Source organism: Urocampus carinirostris, chromosome 16 (assembly GCF_059441175.1).
Source record: "Urocampus carinirostris isolate Australia breed hairy pipefish chromosome 16, RoL_Ucar_1.0, whole genome shotgun sequence".
Taxonomy (NCBI): Eukaryota; Metazoa; Chordata; class Actinopteri; order Syngnathiformes; family Syngnathidae; genus Urocampus; species Urocampus carinirostris.
The window spans coordinates 8,139,812-8,160,718 of NC_142364.1; the positions used below are offsets into that span (position 1 = coordinate 8,139,812).

The window sequence follows — 20,907 nt, forward strand, 5'->3', positions numbered from 1 at the left end:
ACGACTTGGATGAAGTCAGTTATAAGGAGGAGGTTTGAGGAAGGTTTACCGGGCTAACTACAAGTACGGTATGTTTTCTTAACAGAGCTGTTTACTGTTTACTTTAGCGTGTTGCTAGTAGCGTTTTGCTACCCTTCACAGGCACGGTTTGGGATGAAAGTTATAATATTATTATTAAAGCTTTGAAAACTCTCTCGGTGTACCGTCTTTCTTTGTAAATATGTGTAACCATGTATAATATGTATTTGCAACTGTATATTTTTGTAATGTATTTATTTTAGAAACTTATTCTGATATGTTTTGTACGAGCAAATGAGAAAGAAGGGGCGGGGCAAACGCGGGCAGACGGGAAGTGGAGTAAAGGTGAGACGTGTTTGTGGATGCGGCCGACAATAGCGGATATATATTTTTCCCACCCTTACCTTTGGAAATATACACTTTTTTTCCTTGGATTACTTTCAACGGGCACCCGGACTCTGCAGATCTGCATTAAATCTTAAGTACCGGTATCATTTTCCGTTCATTTTGCCGGCTGTGGTTTTAGACTGTATCGGGTATGGGTTAATTTCGTGTTTGTATTGCGTTTTTTAAATGTGGGAGCAAGCGGCTAATATACAGGTGCGGCTTGTTTATGTACAAAATCGGTTTTCCTCCTGGAATGTGGTGGGTGCGGCTTATAATCAGGTGCGCTCTATAGTCCAGAATTTACGGTAATTTTAAAGGTACATACACCACATTTAATTTTATCTTAGTAGTTTTACTGTTTATTCAAAAATAAATAAGACCTTATTCAAACATGAGACATACCCTAAGCGACTTGCAGCTGTAATCGCAGCAAAAGGTGGCGCTACAAAGTATAAACTCAATAGGGCTGAATCATTTTGCACACCCACTTTTTTGTTTTTTATGTCTTGTCCAGCATGGTCGCCGTGGCGACCGGCTGGCCCCGCTCCCTGGGCACCAGCTGAAGCAGATCGCCTAATTTGCGCGTTTGCTTCTTAAGGGGGGTTTTGGGTATTGCGGGTGCTGGTTCATTGCATTTTCTGTTCTGCGTCTTCTGTTCTGCATTGTTCTGTTCTGTCTGTCTTGAGGAAATCTGTGTTTGCACGTTTTGAGTTAAAACCTGTTTTGTGAGTAATCCCTGGTCTTAGTTCCTGTTTGCCTGTAAAGCCTGTTTTTGTTTGTTTTGTCCCTGAGTGTTGGACGACTTTTATTTTACTAAATAAAAGTACGGATCGTTAACGCGAATGAGTTCTCCCTTCCTGCCTCTGTTCTGGTCCGGTCTCCGTGACATTTTGTTTGTTAAAAAAGTTTAGAATATCCAATGAAGTGTGTTCCACTTTGTGATTGTGTCCCACTTATTGTTGATGCTTCACAAGAAATTATTATTATTAGTTTTATATCTTGATGTTTGAAAACTGAAATGGGCCAAATAGTTTCGCAAGCCACTGTATTTATTTAAAAAAATACATCAAAATTATTTTATCATCTTGATATTTTATTTAAACAAAAAGATATCAAAATTCTGTTGAAAAAATGTCTTTTTTACAATTATTCAAATCTAATTGTATTGAATTATTTATTTTTTTAATTAATAAAAATAGTAATATGTGTAAGGTGGGGTCTATTGGTTAAAACTGATTGAAATCGTTTAAAATTGGATTATTTGGGCCCATAATCTAAAATGACATAAATGATTTTAATTTGTAGAATGTAGAATCATTCATGCTGCTTACCAAAGGTATCCTGTCTTGTCCTGTCATGGTGTCATCTTTCTCTTCAGTGGGACCTTCTCTATACAGTTTCTCCAGATGGTTTTCTGTCAACTTGCAAGTGGAGGTGGGAGCTAAAAGCGGGGCTTCAACAGACACAGCTTTGTCTACGAGCATAGGGGACAATTCTAGAAGAAGATAAAGAAAACACAAATGAACCACAATACAACAGTGAAAAAATAAATACAAATCACTCATTACTCGGCTCCGTGTTTGTGAAGGCATCAAAGCACTCTGGAGGTCGTTTGTAGGTGGTGGCGAAAGCGTGGAGCTCTGCGGATGTGGCCCTCGACGTGTCTGACTGTGCTGGATAGGTCGGCACAGAGCGGTTGGATCCCGAGGGCCCCGGGAGCGCGGCTGACGACAGCAGAAAGCACGAAAGCTTAGTGACGATGAGCTCAAGTTAGAACGCTCGTTGTATTCTGTTCGTACCGATTTCAATGGGAGCTTCGACCTCAGAGGCGATTTCTTTAGGCTCCTCTTTTTTCTGGAAAAAAGAAATAAATGAAACCTTAAGTGACATTGTTTAATCATTCAACACACACGGTCATTGTAGGTTTACCTTATTATTTCCTTGACATTCGAAACACAGAGACACCTCGCTACTTCCCGCTTGAGTTATCGCTGGTTCACTGCCATATTTAATTATTCAGTGCTAGAGTTCTTTTGCATTTAACTTCACAATTTTTTGATTTTTCTGCTTCAAAATTGCTCAAATTTCACAGAATTTTATGAATATTAACAATACAATTAGTGTCCTTGAGCAAGACACATGAACCCTTAAAGCCCCCATAAGCAGGTTGGAGCCTGACGCCACTATCAGTGTGTGTGAATGGGTAAGTGTGAAGCACATTGTAAAGCGCTTTAAGAGGTCTTCAGTGACTTGAAAATCGCTATATAAATGCAGACTATCTATCTATCTTTTTGAAACTGGCCTTTTCTTACTATCACCAATCTCATTCTAGAATTAACAAAACTGCGAGCATGCGCTCGAAATTACTCTATTCCCCATAATTTCACCTTGCCTCATTTCCTCTTCCACCTATTCTCCTCTATTCTATTCTATTTATGAAAAGAAAAATAAGACAAATTTGGACTCATTTTAATTGTATCGATTGCTCCGCAGAAGGGTGCGTTCAATCTTTCAATCTTGACTGTTGATCTCTTGCTTTTTATTTGACTTACTCTAATTCATGTTTTTGGCATGTTTTTCAGAGGATATTTGTCTAAACTGGTTAAAATAGAATTATAAATAGTTCTTTTTTTGCATTTTATCATTTATTCATAACATTGAAGAGTTAATATTTTTTAATTGTATTTTATTGTTTTGAATTCTAGGGATTTTGTTTTGTTCTTCAACTTTAAATCTGTTCAGTGTGTAAAAATCTAAAATTGTTTTGTATTGTACAATTTTTTGTAGATTTGTAGATTTATTTATATTTTATGTGATTTATAGAGATCCGCTACAAAACATATAAGATTATTAATTACTAAATCATTTGGTGCATAATGTTTTATTATAATTGATGATGTATCATTAAAAAAAAAAAAATCTGGGGAGCCGTTTGGGAGTCGAAAGAGCCACCTCTTCTCAGTGAGCTAAGCCAAAGAAGTCAATTTTCTAAATAGAGCTGTCCTTTTGGGTGTGACCAGTAGGGGGAGGTAACGCTTTACATGACAACGCCATAATGACAAGTCACCATAACAGGCTAGTTATTTTTGCGCACTTTACTTTAGTTTGTCTTCATTTATTGCATGGTCTGTAGAGTCAGACTGCCAAGAAACGTGGCACTGGCAACAATTTCAAGCATTTTTAAGCACTTCACCCAAAATGTAAGCAATTTCCAGACTTTAAAACACAACAACAGAGATTATAATTCATGCGTTTGTTACCTCCCGTCTCGATTACTGTAATGCCCTACTCTTCGGTCTCCGGAAGTCCAAACCAAGAGCCCGCAGCTGGTACAAAATGCTGCAGCGAGGCTTTTAACTAAGACAAGATCACAAGATCAAGTTTGATCACATGACCCCGATTTTAGCTAAGCTGCATTGGCTCCCTGTTAGCTTAAGATGTGATTTCAAGGTTCTGTTGGTATCAAACAAAATCATGCATGAACTTGCTCCCTCATATCTTTCAGATTTAATCTCCCCCTATGTTCCGGTCCGGAGCCTTCGCTCTGAAAACGCTGGTCTACTTGTGATCCCAAGAGCCAAGAAGAAATCCGCAGGTTCGAGAGCGTTCTCCATTTGGGCCCCGGTGCTATGGAATGCTCTTCCCCCTGAGATCTCATCTGCAACCTCAGTGGAACTGTTTAAATCTATGCTTAAAACACACTTCTATTCTATAGCATATGAATAACCTCTATTTTATGTTGACAATATCTGTGTATTATTTGCCCTCATGTAGGTTTTAGATCAGGGGATGGTGTCATAATAGTCTGTGGTTTGCAATAATCTGTGGTATGTGCAGCCCTTTGAGACTCTTTGTGATTAAGGGCGTCACAAATAAACATGACTTGACTTGACATTAAAACTCAAACATTGTCAAGGATTTCAAGCACCCATACGAACCCTGTTTTAAAGGACAGCTCAAATGACGCACCTCACCTAAAAAAAACGATGTTTTTTTTTCTTTTATCTACCTCTTGTATTGTGTTGCGTGACTCATTAGAAAGCTTCATCCTCTCTGCTTCTCTCCTCCTCTGCCTACAATCACACAAAACCAAATTAATACATCTCCCGAGTCAAAAATGTACACTCTAAGGTTTTGTCTCGTGCCTCTTGCTGGAGTTGGGTGTCGAAGCTGCGGTTCGGTGAGCTTCGGCAGAGTCGTTGACTCTGAGAAGCTGCAGACGAGCTTCTTCCGAGTTGCGTCTGCCCGCTACTAAACCGGCCAACTCCACCAGGGAGATGAGACGAGCCTTCTGGGATGAGCTGGGTGCTGGCGCGGACATCTGAAGAAGATTTGGCCAGAAATCAATGAGAAATGTTAGCAGACTTAGAACACAATCATCAAAATGAACTCTAACCCTGTAAATGCCAAACCCTAGGTCCTAAACCTAGCCTCTAACTTTAAACCATCTATCCCAGGCATGCCCAAAGTCAAGCCAAAGGGCCAGTTACGGCCCGTGATTACATTCTTACTGGCCCGCGGCCTCAATCACAAAATCAATATTATGTGGCCCACCAGTAATGTTGACCGCAGCATAAAATATCTTTGTACAGGAAAGAAAATTCAATATTTCATCAGATGATGAGCATGAAGTCACTCACTACAAAATCATGCAGGAACTTGCTCCCTCATATCTTTCAGATTTAATTGAAACTTGCCTTGCCCATGTTCTTGCACATGTCGACTGCACTACGTTTACTGCTCACCTTGCACAATGTCTGACCATTTCCTTTTTTCTGCACTATGTTGTCTATGTTTGCACCAATGCATATGCTGACTATTTTTTGCACTATGATGACTTTGCACCAAATGCAATATTGCACAACCCTTACGATACCAACGGTATCACGACAACACTGTATGTAACATCCCACATGCCGACATTTCTTGTGTAAATACCATGTAAATTATAACTATAGCCTTATCCCCCTTGTTTTATAACCTTATCTTCTCTGTTCCTTTATCTTCTTGTCTCATACCTCACTGTGAATGTGTAAAACTGGAGTGTCATGCCCAATTTCGTTGTCACAATATGTTAACCCATTTTGTAACAATGACAATAAAGGTATATTCTATTCTATTCTATTCTATTCTATTCTATTTCAGCTTTAATCTAGATCGTCTTAGTCACTCGTAGCAGACCACAAGGTTATTGTAAATTACATAAATTGTCACGATACACTAGCAAATGTTATCCTCAATGAAGCATTGATTTGGTAAATAAATTAAACTTGTTTACCAAAATTATCTTGTTTTTTTTTCTGCATAGTCTGGCTTCCTGTGATGCTTTTTTGTGTTTTTAAGGTTTATTAACTCTTAAAAAAGAGGGATGGGCTGTTGTTGACAGGTAGGCAATTGTAAAATTTTGTGTGCATTTTGTGTGTGTTGTCAGTTATCTGAATTGATCTCCAAAAGCCGGTTATTGGAAGGAAATCACGGTCACTTTTAGAGCAGGCTTCGGTAGAACACGCACCCTTTTCGGTGTGGGTTCTATATGAAGAAGCTGGAGTTTGGGGCTTTCTTCCAATAGCATTGCAGGGATGTAAAATTGCTTGTGAGGAAGCGGCGTTGAGGTCAATTTAGGGAGGTTGAAGTCTGATTGCGTGCTCGGCTGCAAGTGGAGCAGACGAAGGCCGTGCGCGCTCTCCGATGCCGGCTTGTGCTGAGAAATCCGCGTCTGGGGCTCGGCTGGGGCGCTGCGGCTAAAGCGAAAGAGTCTTTTCGTAGGGGGAGATGCGTTTGGCGTTTTTTGCTTGTCTTTCTGGCTCACACCCTGCAGCTGGAGTAACTTGAGGCCCAAAGCTTGAGACGACGCGTCGGTGTTCTTTTGGCCGGCAGAGGGCGCAATCGTATTGGTATTCGAGGTGATCAGGAGCCCTTGGCCGGATGGGATTAATTTTGCGCTTTGCTGAAAGGGAAGATTGGATGACTCCGCTTGCACGGACAGGGGTCGAAATTCCTGTAAAAATAAATACAAATAATTTAAACAAAAAGAGTCATTCGTTTGAATCGATTTTACAGAGAAGCAACAATAAAGTGATCGACGTAGTGATCCAGTGATGCGCAAGCAAACGGGACAAAGAGGCTCGAATTCAACGACGTGGTGGAAAACTTGAAAACAACAAACGAAAAGCGTCACTTTGCGTCATCCTTTATAAAAGGAAGGTGCGCAAATTTTGACGTAGTTCATGAAGGGGGCAAATTAAACAGGCGTGATACAACTAAAACGGTAAGTAAAGAAAAGTCATTGTTTTCAATTCCAATTACCGGTAACAAAAATCTAGCCAGATTTGTGTTAATAACAGTTTTCCGCCATTTTCAAGCTTAATCCATTTAAGTAAGTTTAGAGCTTTGGGAGATGCTGAGCACCCAAAGCGTCTGGATCGTTAATTCTTTTTTTTCCATGTCACTTAAAGGTACAACATTGTGTCATATTTGACCACTAGATGGCACTGTATTTTCTAACGCAAAGGAAAAACAGCGCCAAATGAGCACAGCCTAGAACAGGGGTGTCAAACTCATTTGAACTCGGGGGCCACACGATAGAACAAACATTCTGTCGGGGGCCGGACTAGTAGATTAAAGAGAAAGAAAAAAAGAGATAAAGAAATAAGAGAAAGAGGGAGGGAAAAGGAGCAAGGGCGGGACAAAGAAAGAAAAAGAGAGAGAGGGAGAGAGCGTGAGAAACAAAAGATAAAAAGTCGTGAGAGAGGGGGAAAAGAAAGGGAGAGGAAGAAAGAAATCCAAAGAGAAATAGAAAGACAGAAGGAGAGAAAAGAGAAAAGAAAGCGCCAAGGGTAGGAAGAGAGAAAGAGAAAAGAGAGAAAAGGAAAAAAGGAAGTTAGAGCAAAAGAGGTTAAAAGACACAGAGAGAAAAAGAGACAAAGAGCAACAAAGGAAGAGAAAAAGAAAGACACAGAGAGTGAAAGAGACAGAGACAGAGTGGGAGAAAAGGGGTGGAAAAAAAAGAGAGAGGTGAGAAACAAAAGATAAAAAGTCGTGAGAGAGGGGGAAAAGAAAGGGAGAGGAAGAAAGAAATAGAAAGACAGAAGGAGAGAAATGAGAAAAGAAAGCGCGAAGGGTAGGAGGAGAGAAAGAGAAAAGAGAGACAAGGAAAAAAGGAAGTTAGAGCAAAAGAGGTTAAAAGACACAGAGAGAAAAAGAGACAAAGAGCAACAAAGGAAGAGAAAAAGAGAGACACAGAGAGTAAAAGAGAGAGAGACAGAGTAGGAGAAAGGGGTGGAAAAGAAAGAGAGAGGGAGAGAGAGAGAGAAATAAATACAAGTACAGCGTCTTTGTTCGAGGGACCTGGCTTTGGCAACATCAAGTGGACATATTTCAACCTGGAGCTTGTTTTTCTCTTGCACTTCTCTGAGTGCTGTCTCGCGGGCCGGATTCAATCCCTTAGCGGGCCTGATCTGGCCCGCGGGCCGCCTGTTTGACACCTGTGGCCTAGAAGTAAGATGACAGACAAACATGGCGACAACTACTAAGTAAGGATTCCGCGATGTAAAAGAAATACAAATTTCCTGACCAATGAATATATTTTTAAAAATTAATATTGGTGCGTTCAATTACCACCCGTAATAAGTGAATTTCCAGGGATATTTTCATGCCCCACATTACTGTATGACTTTTAGTACAAAGACGAATGATACAAGCAAACTTTAGTTTACTCGCTGAAAAACTTTCGAGTGCTAGTGTTTACGCCTACAATTACCTCTAAACAGGAAAAGAAATATACAGAAAAATGTGCATATAATATACCTATATTTTTCTTCTGATTTTACGCTATTCATAGCTTCTTTTTCAAGTCAAATAAGAAATAATATGATTAAAGTAAGCAAACTGGTTTCCTACGGGAGATTCATTCATACCCGTCAACCTCAGCCAATTACTCCCCTTATTAATGATCGCAATTCCTCTTATTAAGCGATACTAAACCTTGAAAACACAATGAGGCACCTGTTTACTCACAGCAAGACAGACTATATAGAATGACACAACAATATTAAAGGTGGTCTCCGTAACTTCAAGATGTTCTACTCGGTGGCGCCAGAACATCATGGCAGCTTCTGTCAAGCTGCTTGTGTGGCGTGTGCTCGACGCGCTCGAATAAACTGTTCTTTTTTTTAACTTTTTGGGGTTGTCATTTAGACTGTATTTGAACGGTCCTTTTCTTACTTTCACCATTTTCATCCTAGAAACAAAGAAAACCTTGAGCAAGCTCGTGAAATCATCCCCTCTCGCCTTCTTTCCTCCAGCCGAATGCGCTAGTGATAAAAGTGAGACAAAAGCCGATAGGCACTGTGAAAAAAATATATCAAGGCTTTTTGAACTAAATTGGGCCTTGTTATATGGCAACCAGTTCAGGGTGTCCCGGCCCACTGCCCGATGATTGCTGGGATGGGCTCCAGCACCCCCGCGACCCTACTGAGGATGAGCGGTGCAGCTAATGATCATTAGCTGTACCGCTTATCCTTATTAGGGCCGCAGGGGGGGGCTGGAGCACGGGGGGCTCCAGCACCCCCGCGACCCTACTGAAGAGGAGCGGTGCAACTAATGATAATATATATATAGTTTTATATATATATATATATATATATATATATATATCATTAGCTGTACCGCTTATCCTTATTAGGGCCGCGGAGGGGGGGGCTGGAGCCCATCCCAGCAATCATCGGGCAGGGGACACCCTGAACTGGTTGCCAGCCAATCGCAGGGCATATATATATATATATATATATATATATATATATATATATATATATATATATATAAATTTGTATTGTGATGGTCCAATTGACCACCTATTTTTCAAATTTAGCAAATGTATTCCTCGGTTTAAAAATTACTGACATGCATAAATTAGCAAAGCAGGGCAAAGAATTTACCCAAACTTCCAAGCTGGGAATGTGTCACGTAAAAACATACCTGATGTATCGGTCCCACGTCATAACTAGCGAGATTGCTGATGTGATCAGGTTGAGGTATGCCAGGGATGGGAGCCTGGTGGTGAGGACAAGGGTGGTGCTTTTGGGATTGCGACACTGCAGGTTGGGAAAGATGCTGAGGTGGCACAGTAGTCGCGGAAGGTGAAGGCACGTAATGGCTGGCTGGGTTGGCGTAGGATTGAGTTAAATAAGAATTCTGCTGGGCAAGTTGTAGATTTGAAAAGGAAGCTCCCAAAACATCCATCAGGCTCATGTAGTTGATGTTCTGCAAGACAAAGCCACCAGGTCAGGAGTCCGCAACCCAAAATGTTGAAAGAGCCATCTCATCTCATCTCATTAGCTGCACCGCTTATCCTCAGTAGGGTCGCGGGGGTGCTGGAGCCCATCCCAGCAATCATCGAGCAGTCGGCAGGGGACACCCTGAACTGGTTGCCAGCCAATCACAGGGCACACGGGGACAGACAACTTCACACCTAGGGACAATTTGGACCGGCCAATTCACCTGAAATGCATGTTTTTGGAAAGTGGGAGGAAACCGGAGTGCCCGGAGGAAACCCACGCAAGCACGGGGAGAACATACAAACTCCGCACAGGAAGTTCGGTAGCTGGATTTGAACCCACACAGGAGGTTCCCGAGACCTTAGAACTGTGCCGCACACGCGCTAACCACTGCGGCGCCGTGCTGCTGAAATTACAGTTTGCTTTGATAAAATTAAAATCATGTATAATAATATAATAAAGCAATCCAGTTAATGATGGCCTGTTTTTCTGATACTTCGAAAAACAACAACAAAGTGCAACATGCATAACTTGCCCCTTATCGGTGTCACGGTTGCCATGGCGCCCAATTGGCCCCGCCCGTGTGGCGCCAGCTGCGGCTCATTGAGGGATTGGCTTTCCAACTATTCAAGCTCAGTGCTCTCATTTTTCCTTTGTCAGTCCGTCAACGAACCTCTGCCCCACAAGACATGGGTTTGACTTGGTCCTGTTTACTGTTGGTATTCCTTGTCCGGTATTATTCCCGTTTATTTTTGTCCTGGTTAATATCGGTTTCCAGTTTGGTTGCCGTTTATTTTTGTCCTGTTTATTTTCGATATCCTGTTTCATTATCTATCCTGTCAACCCCTTCCTGTCCGGTATCGATCCCATCTGTCCCATATCAACTCGGGCAATTGGTATCGATCTCGTCAGCCTCCGGCTTCCTATCATTTCACGCCAGACTGCTGCTTAACGTGCATGACTCCCCATTTCCCGTAAAATGAAAGGCTTGTGTGGGGAACGTCACACGTTTGGGTCCTGATCTGGTTCTGGTTCATGAAAATCGGAGCAACAAAGAGTGCAATAAAACACAGCATGCATTTGTAAAAATAAAATAGCAGCCTTTTGAAAAGGTAAAGTAAATACAATGGCATTAATACAGTTTAAGTTTGATTTCTGAGTAGCTTTATTCCTCTTTTGACCTTTGGGGTCCATGGCTGATCACTCATAGGTTTGTTTAAAACAGCCACCGGGGTCAGGGGTGTCCAAACTTTTCAGAAAGCAGGCTAGATTATGTCAGCTGAAAATTCAGCATTCTTTGAACAGTCTTTTTAATAAATTCACCCTTCGTGAAAGGTTAGCAGTGCCTGGCGATCAGCATCGTGACCTCGTAGCTCGCCTTTGTAGCAATTTTATTTGACTTGCAAGGTCTTGTGAAAAAGCGCTGCTGTGCCAATGCTTCCAGTTGCTTCACTGTTTCACAGCGTTTGTTTCCAGTTTGTTTGTTTTTTTGGTAGTCGGCATGTTTCGTCTGGCAGTGCCTCTTGCTATTATATTCTTTGAAAACAGCCACAGTTTAATGAGGCAGTTGTTTTCGATTTTGGTGAAAAAATACTCCAATTTCCATTTGTCCTAGAAGCTGTGGGAATCACAGTCAACTTTCCTTTTTTTATTTTACAGTGGCCATGTCAGGAATGGGTTGGGCTAAATAAATTTCTCACGGAAAGCCAAGGGCATGGTGGCCAAAGGGCTACTGCCATGATCTGGGGAAATGGTTATTATATTGTATTTATTTGTTTCTGTTTTTATTTAATTTTTACAAATATATTTTATATTGCAGTCAACAATACTGGCGGGCCAGATGTTATTAATTTCATGACAGAGGGCACAGACCAGTAAGAATTTGATCAGGGGCCGTAACTGGCCCTCGGCCCGGACTTTGGACACATCTGACCTAGATGAACTTTAAGGTGTAGACTAGAGGCCAAACTAAGAAGTGTCTTACCTGAACCAGTCGGCACAGATCTTCACCCAAACGCTGTCTCATTGGCACAGTCTGAGGGGTGGCTGCCTGGCCGGGACCAAAAGGATCCATGGATCCTTGAGGTTGAAACATGCCGTGGTCCACTGGTGTATTGTTAGGATGCGGAGTCGCTCTAGAATGGGGGAGCTCCGTGGGGGGTGCCGGTTGAGGTTGGGCGGACGCAGTTGGTGGCATGGGTCCTCTTTGTGCATCCGTCGCTGGGTGGCTTTCGGCCTGACTGGAAGATCAATGACAGAAAAAACATATTATTGAAGTCAAAAAGTGTAAAGTTGATGCAATAGTGGGTGAATGAAGAGGTTGTCGGAGATAAAAATTGTAAAAAAAATGAATTACTACCATATTCCTTGGGAAAGGGAATGATGCGTGGGCCTTCTTCATATTTCTTGATAACCACAAGCTTTGTTTTCATGGTTATTACATTTTTACTTTTCCCTTTAGCATCACTACAATCCTTGGCACCCGAAGTGAAAACATACAGTACAAATTTACAGTATTGTATTGCCGACTCGCAAAGTCTTTATGTAGCTGATTGGGATCGTAATCTATAGAAAGAAAGGCATTGTGGGAGGGAGTTAAGCCAACAGCATAATGGCATCCTCATGAGTTTGTGACACAAACCAATACTAGACCAGTATCTTTTATGACATCGAACATTAGCAAACGGGCATTTTGAACAACATGTACGCAAGAACGCCGCAAATTTTGTGCAAAATAATTTGATTTTGATGTCGTAAAGTGGGGAAATACTGTCACAAAGGGCTAAAAAAACATTTTATTCAACTTCGTAAATGGAAAACTTGGAAAGGTGGGGAGACCGTATCCCGAGAGACTGCTGAAGAGATTTGACAACTACAGTCGTTAATGGCACTAAAAGGAAAAATAATTCTACGTATATAGCCAAAAATTGATTTTTTTACATGGACAACCGTTATTGGCACACAGTGTCTTAAAGGTAGGGTGCGTCGTTTGAGGTTGTCCTTAAAAAGTTGAATTTAGATTTTTTTTTTCCATTAAGCAGGCGTTAACAATGCCCAACTGAGTTCAAAGAGACTTTATAACTATATTCCACCGCCTATCTGCGTTTATGTTACTCTTATCAGAGCTGTCCGAGGGAGAGCAGTTGGGTGGAGAGTGTTTTCATGCTCGTCCTCGTGGTTTTCTGTTCGTGTAGCATGAAAATGGTGAAAGTAAGAAAAGGACTGTTTCAAATACAGTCCACACTCCAACCCAAAGCCTCAAAACGTGACAAAAGAAGAGTGTATGTAATGAGTGCACGGTTCACAAAAGCAGCCTGACAGAGGCTTCAATGATGACCTAAACCAGAAGATGGTGTCCGCGAGTAGAAAATGTCCAAATTCCTGACAGCACTTTTACGTTTTCAAATGTAAAAAGCAGAAAAAGTGAAAACTTACAGGGATGAAGAGACGGACGTGCCCATCAGTTCATCAAGCTTTAAACTCTAAAATAAGATTGTTATTAATAATAAAGCAAATCTGCACGGTGCACCAAATAGCAACTTCAGAGAAAGATGGATATTAACCGCTTGAGGCGAGTAGAAATTTTCTGACGCCATCCCGATGGATAGAGATGATGACAGCTCGGTGCGGTCGTCACTGCTTTTGCCTGTGTTTAAAAAAAAAAACATGTAAGTGTGATTGATTACAGCTGTTATTCCGGATAATCGAGACACCGTGCCTTCTTTTTCGGGTGTGACATCCAGATCGTCAAAACAAGGTCTCTGTAAAGCTGGGTTTGGGATCTGAGTGCTTGGGTGGAGTTGGGCAGGATCGTCGGGTCGAGGAGACGGGGAACGCTCCGGCTCCTCTGGTTCTTCAACGTGAGAGGAACTACAAGGATACAGAATGTTCGTATTTAAGTAGAAATTACCTGAAATTGGTCAAAAATGGACCAATCCACTACTTGGCTCAATTTGTTCTGGGTCGTTTTAGATCAGAGGTGACCACCCTTTTTGACACTGATGGATACTTTTTGTTACTGATTGGCGCAGTGGGCTACCATTTTGAAATACATTTAGAGAATTACTTATTTGTTAGGACCCGAACGGAAACTGTTGTGGAAAATAGACTTGCATTTGTATTTGCATACATTTAGAAATGTAGAAAGACTTGCTTACAGTTGTGAGGGAATGTTGACATCATTTCGAGAAGGTCCTTGGCAAGACAGTTGAGTTTCCCTAAAAGGGCATGAGACCTGCAAGGTCCCTCTGAGCAAACTGAGGCGAACAACATGTCCTAATAAGGGTACGACAGCGTCTTCCTTGTTGTTACGTCAGATCTCCGCCGCCTCTTGGGTTGTACTCAAATTGAAGCTATAAAAGCATTGTTATGTCTGGAGTTCTCTGAGTTCTTTGGGATGACGAAATAAAGAGCTCCCCCTCATGGCAAGCCTCCGTGTACTTGATTAAATCACGTAAGAGAAGACTTAAAAGATTATCGAACCTGCATTTTCCCCTACAAAACAGGACCCAATCGCGTAACGTTTCTCACGAGTTTATTGAGTTAGAGAGAGGAAGGGCAGCGCCCGCGATCCGTTGCTCGTTAGACGCGGGAAGCAAGTCGCTCTCGCAATCGGATTGTCATCGAATATGGAAGTGGATCTTCTGTAGCGGGCGATGGCAGTGTCAGGGACAGAAACGGGTCGATAGCCGGGACAGGAGAGCAAAAACGTGGTCGGGATCGGAAACGAGTCGTAAGCCAGGACAGGAGAGTAGACTTAGTCGGGATCAAAAATGGGTCGTAAGCGGGGACAGGAGAGCAGTTGTGGTGGGGATCAAAGCAGGTCGTAGTCGGAGACAAACGGGAGCAAAAAACGGGACAGGTGGGAGTCAAGGTAAAAAAAGGCTAGCCTTGTATACACAGAGGTTTGCAGACGGACTGACAACAGGGGATTGACAGGACTGGGTTCAAATAGTGACAGGAAGCCAATCAGAACCCGCGGCGATTGGCGCCAAATGAGCGGGCACAGGTGAATCACATCAGTAATCATGACAGTTATTACTTCGTTGATACTATGATATGACCAGGTTGCAATTATTAGGAGTTGAGTCAACCAATAAAACATTATGTCAATGAAAAATCAAATTTACTACAAATGATATCGACCCATCAAAAGTAAGCTGTTTGCAGAACCTGTCCCCAGGCTTACCAAGGTTTTCTGAAGGGGGCTTCTTGGCATGGGGACCACGTTGTAGACCCCTTTTTTTTAGACTACCTTTAAAAAATTATTTCGTTTAGTGGCCATTTTTATCCACTGTGCAGCTTTTCTTGGACAATGGAAATGTGGAATTTTATTATTTTGAATTTGAAAATCACACTATCATTTTCTGCAAAATTCTATTCTTGAAAATATATTGATATTTTTTGCAAACAGAATCGGAACAAAAATGACTTTTTGGCACTGTATATAAGAAATTATGGTTGAAAATGTATCTTTTTATCCATTGTATTATTTTTTGAGGAAAAAATACCACATTTTTCTCTTAAACAAAATGATTCCTGTTTTTTTTTGTTTTTGTTTTTTGGTTGTTAGTTCAAGAAATGTAAAAGTGTGTTTTTTAGGTCTGCTTTGTCCCAGGTCACCCAATGTTGTGGGTTGTTTCTAACAAAATTACTCAATTTGGGGGGACTGTTAAAAATGTGGGGATTTTTTATTTATTTCATCAGATTGAAAATAACGTTTCCATTTTTGAATAGATGAGGTAGGGCAGGGCAGCACGTGTGCGGCACAGTTCTGAGGTCGAGAGATAAAACCTTCCTGTGTGGAATTTGCATGTTCTCGCCGTGCTTGCGTGGGTTTCCTCCGGGCACTCCGGTTTCCTCCCACATTCCAAAAACATGCATGTCAGGTTAATGGGCCGGATCGAATTGTCCCTAGGTGTGAATGACTGAGTAATTTGGCTGTCTCTGTGTGCCCTGCGATTGACTGGCAACCAGTTCAGGGTGTCCAAGATAGCTGGGATGGGCTCCAGCAGCCCCGCGACCCTACTGAGGATAAGCAGTGCAGATAATGATTGGATGGATGGATATGAGTTAGGGCAATTTTGGGTGATATTTGTCAAAAAAAAAAAACAATTGTGGGTTTTTTTTTAATCATGGACTCATTAAGTTATTTTAAACACATTAACTTGTCATGGTCGCCGTGGCGACTGGTCTGCCCCGCCCCCTGGGCACCAGCTGAAGCAGATCAGCTAATTGCGTGGCTGCTATTTAAGGTGGGGTTGTGGGTATTGCGGGTGTTGGCTCATTACACCTTTTCGGTTCTGTTATGCCTTGTCCTGTTTAGTTTAAATCGGAGGAAACCTGTACCTGACCATTCTGAGTGTAAGAATGTTTTTGTTCTGTTTTGTCCCGGAGTTTTTGGACAACTTTTATTTTGGTAAATAAAAGCTTTGATCGTACGCAATTGAGTTCTCCCTTCCTGCCTCCGTTCTGGTCCGGTCACCCCTTCCATCCCGTGACATTAACTATTTTAGGAGGTTGTTTTATACTAAACAGCCCAATTTTTAGCATTATTCGTCCAATATATATAACTCAAAGTTGATAGGTCTACTTTTTACCCATATTGTGTTAGTTTTTTTACCTGTCTATCTTGAAATGTTCACTATGTGTGGCAGCAGTGTACAAAGACATAAAAAATACTTACATTGACAGTTCTTCGTGTTCCATCTCGTGGTCCTGACTAGCCTCAGCATTTGGACATTTGGCATCATTATTGTTGTCCCTCTCAATCTCGGTGTCCAACTCAGGTTGCAACACCAGGTCCCTGGTCCGACGTGTTTCCAGGAGGCTCGGGTCAAGCTGATGCGCGAACCTGCTCTCCAGAAGGCTCAGTGAAGTGAGCAGCGCCGGTGCGGAGGTTTTGACCCGGATGACGATCCCGTCCTTGTGTGTTCCTTCATTCTCTGCCTTTTTCTTTTTGACGTAAAGCCCGAGGAGAACCCTCTTGTCTGCCCAGCGCAACATCCACTCCACCAGCCTGCCTAGCACTGGGAACCGGGATTCTAATTCGGGATCCAGGACCTGTTGGAGTTCTGCGACATGGTCCACTGTGGGGGAGGAGCCTAACGCCAAGGAGCTTTGATTAGCGTCAGAAACGGAGCCTCCACTTTGGCGTCGGAAGCCGAATAAGCTCATTTGCCTCTCTGTCCTGTGCTCGGACAGAACCGAACAAGTTAGGTTGGTTTTGGAGTCCCCAGCTTCATCCAAGGCGGCTGAGGTCCTCGATTCTGGGGTGGTGCCGTGTCTTGAAGGTCCGGGACAGCATCCGGGTCGGAAGACCGGGAGCAGCGCTCCACTCTGTTTTTCTGCCGGTTTCTGGCCGTCCCTTTGCCGGCGTTGCACGGTGGTGAGCACGTCGAAGGTGAGTGAGTGCAACTCCCGGTCTCGGAGGGTAGAGCTAAAGGATTTAAGCAAGGGGGGCTCGCCTTTGTCGCTTCCGTCCTTTTCCAGCATGTAGCTGAGGAAAAGCTCCAGGAAGGTGAGATACTCATCGTCTTCCAGCTCGAACTCCCACGTTCCCAGACTGGGGAGGGAAGGTAGCGTTTCGTCTTCTACAGCCTTCTTGGTCACAAAAGTAGATTTCTTTGATTTAATTTTTACTTTCCTGTTGGAAGGCCAGAGAAAATCGTTAATGGTACCACTAGTAGGTGAGAAATAGAGACGATTGTATACTGGGAATCCTTGATTTTTGAATTAGTTCAATTATGACACTGCCCTGTGGTGAGGGGACTTCTCCCCTTGAGAGGTGAGAGAATTCTCCCACCATGGTCTGGTGCGTGTCGTAAGAGGCGACTAAAGTGGAGTGAGCGAGGGGACTGAGGATCCTCTCCTCTCTATCTCTACTTCCTAAGAGACAGCAAGGCAAAGAAAAGGGGGCGGGAGACCGAAAGGTCCCGGAAACCCTAATTATAGGGTCACTAAATGTGAGAGGATGTGGAAGTAAAGCGACTGAGTGGAGGAAAGGATGATGACTAAAAGGAAGGTTGATGTATCAGCCTTGAGTGAAACCCCTCTTGAGGGATATGACCAAGGTAGATAGATAGATATAGATAGATAGATGACACTGTTGTATTTAACTGTCAAAACGTATGTGTAAATACGTAGCGAAGAGGTAGAAGAAGATCACGCTTGAGTACAGTGATGGCAGAAAAGAAGCGACTTGGCATTGATGAAGATAATGCTAGCTCCTAGTGAAAAAGAACATCACTCTTTTTGTTGGGATAGAGGAAGATCACGATTGTTTTCAGATTAAAGTAAGTTAGCTCATGACGTAGAAGTAGACGACTTTTATTTACAGAAAAGAAGAAGACACAAGTTTCCAAAGTACAAGAACCTGGAACTTGTTTTCAACATACTCGTCGCGTAGTGGAAGATGTAGCATGGAAGAAGAATGATCTAGTTCCATTGAAGAAAATTACGCTTTTTATTAAGATAGATAAAAATCAGGTTTGTTTTCAGCATAACAAGAGAATGATCTGGTTCCCAACGTAGAAGAGGGTGCTCATTTTTAACATAGAAACAAACGCCTCTAATTTTCAGAATCGAAGACTGGACACAAGTTCAATCATGAAAAGATTACTCTTGTTTTCGATGCAAAAAATGAGCTAGGTCATTACATAGTCCAAGATTATGCTTGTTTCTAGTATGACAGTAGGTAAAAATTTCTGATATTGGAGGACCTGACACTTGTTTTCAATATTAAAGACAAAGAAAGCAAGAAAGAAAGAAAAAAAGAAAGAAAAAAAGGAAGAGGGATAAAAGGGGATGGATATAGACAGAAGGGGGAGGAAAAAAGGGAGAAAGAGAGATGGAAACAAACAAAGAGAGACGAAGAGAGAAGAGAAACAGTGAGAAATAAAAAGAGAATAAGAGGGAGAGACAGAAAGAGAGAAATGGCAATGGAGAAAAGAGATATAGAGAGAGAGAGACAAAGAAAAAATGAGTGAGAAAGAAAGGGAGAAAAACAAGAGAAGGTGAGAAAAATGAGAGCGATAAAGAGAGAAAGAAGACCGAGAGAAATGGGAAAAGAGAGAAAGGAGAGGAACAATAAATTGAGACAGAGACAAAAAGAGAGACAAAAAGAGAGACAAAAAGAGAGACAAAAACAGACAAAAAAAGAGACAAAAAGAGAGACAAAAAGAGTGAAAAATAGAGAAAGAGCGAAAAATAAAAGGGACAAAGTGATAGACAAAACAAATAGAGACCAAGAAAAAAAGATGGAGAGAAAATTAAAAGAAAAATAGAGATGAAAAAAGTTTGAGAGAGACCTAATAGAAAGTGAAAGAGAGGGAAAAAGGAGAGCGAGAAAAGTAGAAGGGAAAGAGAAAAATAGAGAAAAATAGGAAAGCGAAATAAAGACAGAGCGAAAAATGGAAAGAGAGAGAAAGAGGGTGGCTTTTGGGAGTGGTGCCTGTTTCTGATGACATCTGGTGAACATATTTAAAACTGCAGCTCATTCTTCTCTTGCGCTTCTCTCGGCGTTGTCACGCAGCCAGATTCAAACCCTTGGCGGGCGATTAAGACATGTTATAAATCAAGGACTCCCAATTTTGCACCGCGGATGCTTCCTTGTCATCCGACTTAATTCCAATATATGTGTTGTGCACCTGGGTACGAACGAGACATAACGTTTGGACGAGACGCTGTCGGTCTTCTGTGGCCTTCCTCCATCAGGGCAGTTGGTGGAATTGGTCTCAGCTTTGTCTCTCTCATCTTCGTCCTCGTCTTTCTCCCACAGCTGAAGATCCACAGGCGCGAGGTGCCGAAGCAGGCGCGCCAGGTGTTTTCTCCTCAGCCGCAATTTTTCTTGGATCAGGGTCTTCATAGACTTACCGCCAGCTTCTGTGTCCTCGTCTAGAAGATAGAAAACAACCCTGTTTTTGTTCTTCTTCTTTTTTTAACACATGTCGGCTATTTTGTCGGGTTTTGTTATTGGGTTGATTAGTAGGTGGAGAAAAGAGTGGACGTTGCCTGAATCCAAAGCTGGGAGGTAACGGGTTAAATTTGCTCCATTTTGTATTTCTAGGAGTATTTTCATATCATTTTACTGTTTACTTTTACTTGAGAAGATTTGGGAAGAAGAAACTGTACTCTTACTCAGCTATATCAGGCTACGTTGAGACAGTTACTTAAATCCATGACACGTACGTATGCGTCTGTCTGTCTCTGTTAAGGCGCATTCATTTTGTCATTGACCTCGTTCCCTTTACTTAGAATAGACAGTGACACAACAGGGCAGTCGAGATCGAAACCAGACAGGACAGACGGGATCGATACTTAATACTGGGTACACGGGCAAGATACCGGACAAGACGAGACACACGGGATCGATGCCAGATACTGGAACAAGATACCGGACAGGACGGGACTGATACTGGATACTGGAGCAAGATACCGGACAGGACGGGACTGATACTGGATACTGGATACAACAGCAAGATACCGGACAGGACGGGACGGATGGGATCGATACCGGATACTGGTTACATAAGCAAGATAGTGGACAGGACAGGATAGACGGGATCGATACCGGATACTGGATACACGAGCAATATACCGGACAGGACGGGACAGACGGGATCGATACCAGATATCAGAGCAAGATACCGGACAGGACGGGACCGATACCGGAGCAAGATACCGGATGGGACAGACGGGATCCATAAAACATACAACAGCAAGATATCGGACAGGACGGGACTGACACTGGATACTGGATACAACAGCAAGATACCGGACAGGACGGGACGGATGGGATCGATACCGGATACTGGTTACACGAGCAAGATACCGAACAGGACAGGATAGACTGAATTGATACCGGATACTGGATACACAAGCAAGATACCTGACAGGACGGAACAGACGGGATCGATACCAGATACCGGAGCAAGATACCGGACAGGAAGGGACTAATACCGGAGCAAGATACTGGACAGGACGGGACAGACGGGATCCATATTGGATACTGGATACACGAGCAAGATACCGGACAGGACGGGACAGACGGGATCGATACCAAATACCAGAGCAAGATACCGGACAGGACGGGACAGATGGGATCGATACCGGATACAACAGCAAGATACCGTACAGGACGGGACAGACGAGATCGATACCGGATACTGGTTACAAGAGCAAGATACCGGACAGGACAGACGGGATCGATACCGGATTTTTGATACAC

General features: G+C 42.5%; 1 protein-coding gene and 1 long non-coding RNA gene across 3 annotated transcripts in view; one reads left to right on the forward strand and one right to left on the reverse strand.

Annotated features, from left to right (window-relative positions):
• The window catches only part of cplane1 (ciliogenesis and planar polarity effector 1), a 56,828-nt gene that overhangs the window by 14,947 nt on the left and 20,974 nt on the right, over positions 1-20,907 (reverse strand). Inside the window, exons 24-36 of the mRNA XM_088355515.1 lie at positions 19,328-19,574; positions 16,366-17,325; positions 13,399-13,550; positions 13,244-13,326; positions 13,116-13,162; positions 11,665-11,920; positions 9,382-9,666; positions 5,918-6,403; positions 4,551-4,726; positions 4,415-4,478; positions 2,205-2,259; positions 1,974-2,129; positions 1,737-1,900 (exon numbers count right to left, since the gene is read on the reverse strand). Coding sequence (XP_088211641.1) covers positions 1,737-1,900; positions 1,974-2,129; positions 2,205-2,259; positions 4,415-4,478; positions 4,551-4,726; positions 5,918-6,403; positions 9,382-9,666; positions 11,665-11,920; positions 13,116-13,162; positions 13,244-13,326; positions 13,399-13,550; positions 16,366-17,325; positions 19,328-19,574 — 3,131 coding nt within the window. The remainder of the gene's footprint in view (positions 1-1,736; positions 1,901-1,973; positions 2,130-2,204; positions 2,260-4,414; positions 4,479-4,550; positions 4,727-5,917; positions 6,404-9,381; positions 9,667-11,664; positions 11,921-13,115; positions 13,163-13,243; positions 13,327-13,398; positions 13,551-16,365; positions 17,326-19,327; positions 19,575-20,907) is intronic.
• LOC148350123 (uncharacterized) lies at positions 6,374-20,872 on the forward strand. 2 transcript variants are annotated; one of them, XR_015853010.1, is made up of 6 exons: positions 6,374-6,673; positions 16,469-16,570; positions 16,650-17,082; positions 17,172-17,257; positions 19,459-19,864; positions 19,935-20,872. It is a non-coding gene; the product is annotated as an uncharacterized LOC148350123 (long non-coding RNA). The 2 variants fall into 2 exon arrangements; XR_015853009.1 differs by having other exon boundaries at positions 19,459-20,872.